Source organism: Echinococcus granulosus (assembly GCF_000524195.1).
Source record: "Echinococcus granulosus chromosome Unknown EG_S00081, whole genome shotgun sequence".
NCBI lineage: Eukaryota > Metazoa > Platyhelminthes > Cestoda > Cyclophyllidea > Taeniidae > Echinococcus > Echinococcus granulosus.
In genome coordinates, this window is record NW_020170461.1 from 88,306 (window position 1) to 91,050 (window position 2,745).

The following is a 2,745-nucleotide window of genomic DNA, read 5'->3' on the forward strand; positions in this document are numbered from 1 at the left end:
GTGTGAGCTAACCAGTTAGGAACCGGGGTGAAAAGGATAACACATAAATGTGGAGGGTGGCCACTTGATACGAAAACGGCTATGAGGGGAAAGGGGTGGGTGAGTGGGGAGATGGGGTATGCTATGTTTTTCTAGTTTGGTAGGGAATCATCTGTAGCATAAGATGCAAATCTGCAAATGACGACACCAATACGACGAGTTTATTAGCAGCGTCGACGATCCACCTTGGCACAAGGGCAGAAAACTTGAAGCCGTTTTGGCAATTTAGGATCGAAGATCCACAGCAGGAAGAAAAGACCTGCAGCAAGACATTAATCGGACGTCAGAACTATCAAATTCAGCTCTTTGAAAGCAATTATGACACATCAATCGCTTCTACAAGTGGCAATTTAATTCGACTATTGTGCGTGCTGCCTGTGTGGTGAGGAGGGAGTGAATTGGTTTAAGCACCATGGTGTGGGAAAATTCAGGCCACGCCGATGACTCACCTAGAATGCAGACGCCGGCCGAACCGTAGAAAAGTAAATTCCATCGTCCCTTAGCCATCTGGCTGGCAAAAGCGCTGAGACAACTACCAACGGACTGCAAAAGAAACTTTTTTTAGTTTCCGACTCGGAGGGTTCAGACAGGCCTACCAGTGTGCAATTTGATGCCACTAACACACCTTCAATTGGAACCATAACAACTTACAAATGCACTAAAAACCATGCCATAGTTGGTGGCCATGTTTTTAGGACCGAAGAGAAGACGCGTGGCCGCAGGCATCATGGCGAAGACGCCAGCCATGGAGAAGAACATGAGGCACACAAAGATGCCGTAGGTGTAGCGGCCTACATCCGGACCGAAAACGAAGACATTGGGGAAGCAGAAGAGCGAGAACGACCAGAGGACGAGCATGCATCCGATGGGAAGCTGTGTAAAGAGGAGGGGTAGCACAAATGATAAGTTAATCCAGTAATGACAGCACAACTCAAGTCTAAAAGCCTCAGTTACTTATTGCACTCACATAGACTTTCATAACTGAGTTTAACGGTACAAATATGTGACATGGGATCCAGGTGTGAATATTTTAACCAGCAGTTAAATAAAACAGTTAGGTGGTATAGATGTTGTTCCCATGGTAAAATAATGGTGTCTGACTTATGAAGGTCAAATATCTTGATACCGTGGTGGATTGGAAGAGTACATTCTCAAAATTTTGACCATAGCCACGAAATTTAGGTCTGACAGACAACATTCGTTTGATTGGTTACTCAAAATAGACATTGCATGACTGTTGAATAGAGCAGGTGGGAACAGGACAAGCGCACAAGTATGAGGGCCGACGTGTCATCTTAGATTTATCTAACACGGACGTCAGTCGGATGGTCAGTAGCAAATGTACCCCTTCAATTTCCTGAACAAATCATTTTAATAATGTAAACTCCACTCTTTTTGTGAAAATGGTGACACAAACAACCCAGCTTCTGAATATAAACTACGGTTTTTCAAGACGATCGTTAAGATGAAATTCGAAACTGAAAGTGGATCGTAATATTGTGGAACGTAATGAAAACCAGATTTTAATGGATTTTACGATCAGAAATGGTAAAACTTGCAGCTAAAGCTTGTACTCACACTCTCAAAAGGGCATTAAAGGAAGACCATTGCATCGGTTGTTTTACCTTGAAGGAGAACTTATCCACCAGATAGCCCCAAAAAACGCGACCCAGGCAGTTGAAGAGAGAACCGAGGGTGCCGATTGTTGTCAGATAGATGTCATCTGCAAGGTATTCATTGCCGAAAATCTAGAAGGGAGAGCGAGACGCCACGTGGATAAACGGTCACACTCTCACAAATAAAAAATTCCCTGCCCATGTGGCAGACCGTGCCACCAGTCAGTGAGACGCGCACTTTCGTTTTGCCCACTTTTTTGTTCCACCCTGTTACACTCAGAGAGATGAAGCCGACATTGAACCATTGCCTGATTTGCTGCAAATAAACTGGACATAAAGCAATCAAGGTCGATTCAGTCCCATGGTTTGGTACGGAAATTATAAACACATTTGAAAGCTAAATGCATGCTTTGATTACAGCAGCTGGAAAACTGACTTAAAGCATGTTTTTTACAGTGAATGGCTTTCCCCTTTAGAGAAATGGATGTAGTGACTCCAATTTCCTTAGCTACTTAATTAACTCAAATACATGTTGCTACTGATGGCGAGACCCTTTGCCCCCTCCTTAGCCAACAAAGGGCGCTTACCTTATAGGCCGAAGTAATAAGGGTAATTGGAATGATATTGCAGAACATCAGGAGCCAAAGGAAGTAGAAGTACCGGCACCTGAGCGTTTCCATAGGCGACAGATTCACTTCTCTGTTTTGAGTTTAAAAAGTCCAACTTTATTAGCATTGCCATGCGTAGAAGTTACAATCTTAACTATGGTATTCTCTTTCATTATTTGCATCAAGTTTAAACTAAAGAAGGGCGAAGGCAAATCCGATCCTCTTCTATTTTCTCATCATTTGAATTGAGGAAGTAAATGATAGTCTTTCGTTAAAAGTACTAAAAACAAATCGCCTTACATAAGCAGGGTAAATGGGACACACTACCCTTTTCCGAAGCTAACTTAACGAGATCAATTTTACAACTGAAAGCGACCACGGTAGCTAAATAAGGCTGCCCAAAAGTGGATGGCATAAATGCCAAAAATTCAAATAGGCACTTACTCATTGAGAATGACTTCCTTTTGATCACCCTCTACCTC

General features: G+C 42.9%; 1 protein-coding gene across 1 annotated transcript in view; it reads right to left on the minus strand. All coding sequences in view use genetic code 11, as the record gives it.

Annotated features, from left to right (window-relative positions):
• Nucleotides 1-203: 203 nt before the first annotated feature.
• The window catches only part of EGR_07565 (Oxalate:formate antiporter), a gene marked incomplete at both ends in the record, with an annotated part of 19,531 nt that continues 16,989 nt past the window's right edge, over nt 204-2,745 (minus strand). Inside the window, 5 exons of the mRNA XM_024496814.1 lie at nt 204-298; nt 489-582; nt 691-912; nt 1,665-1,787; nt 2,243-2,354. Of these exons, the coding sequence (XP_024348750.1) occupies nt 204-298; nt 489-582; nt 691-912; nt 1,665-1,787; nt 2,243-2,354 (646 nt within the window). The remainder of the gene's footprint in view (nt 299-488; nt 583-690; nt 913-1,664; nt 1,788-2,242; nt 2,355-2,745) is intronic.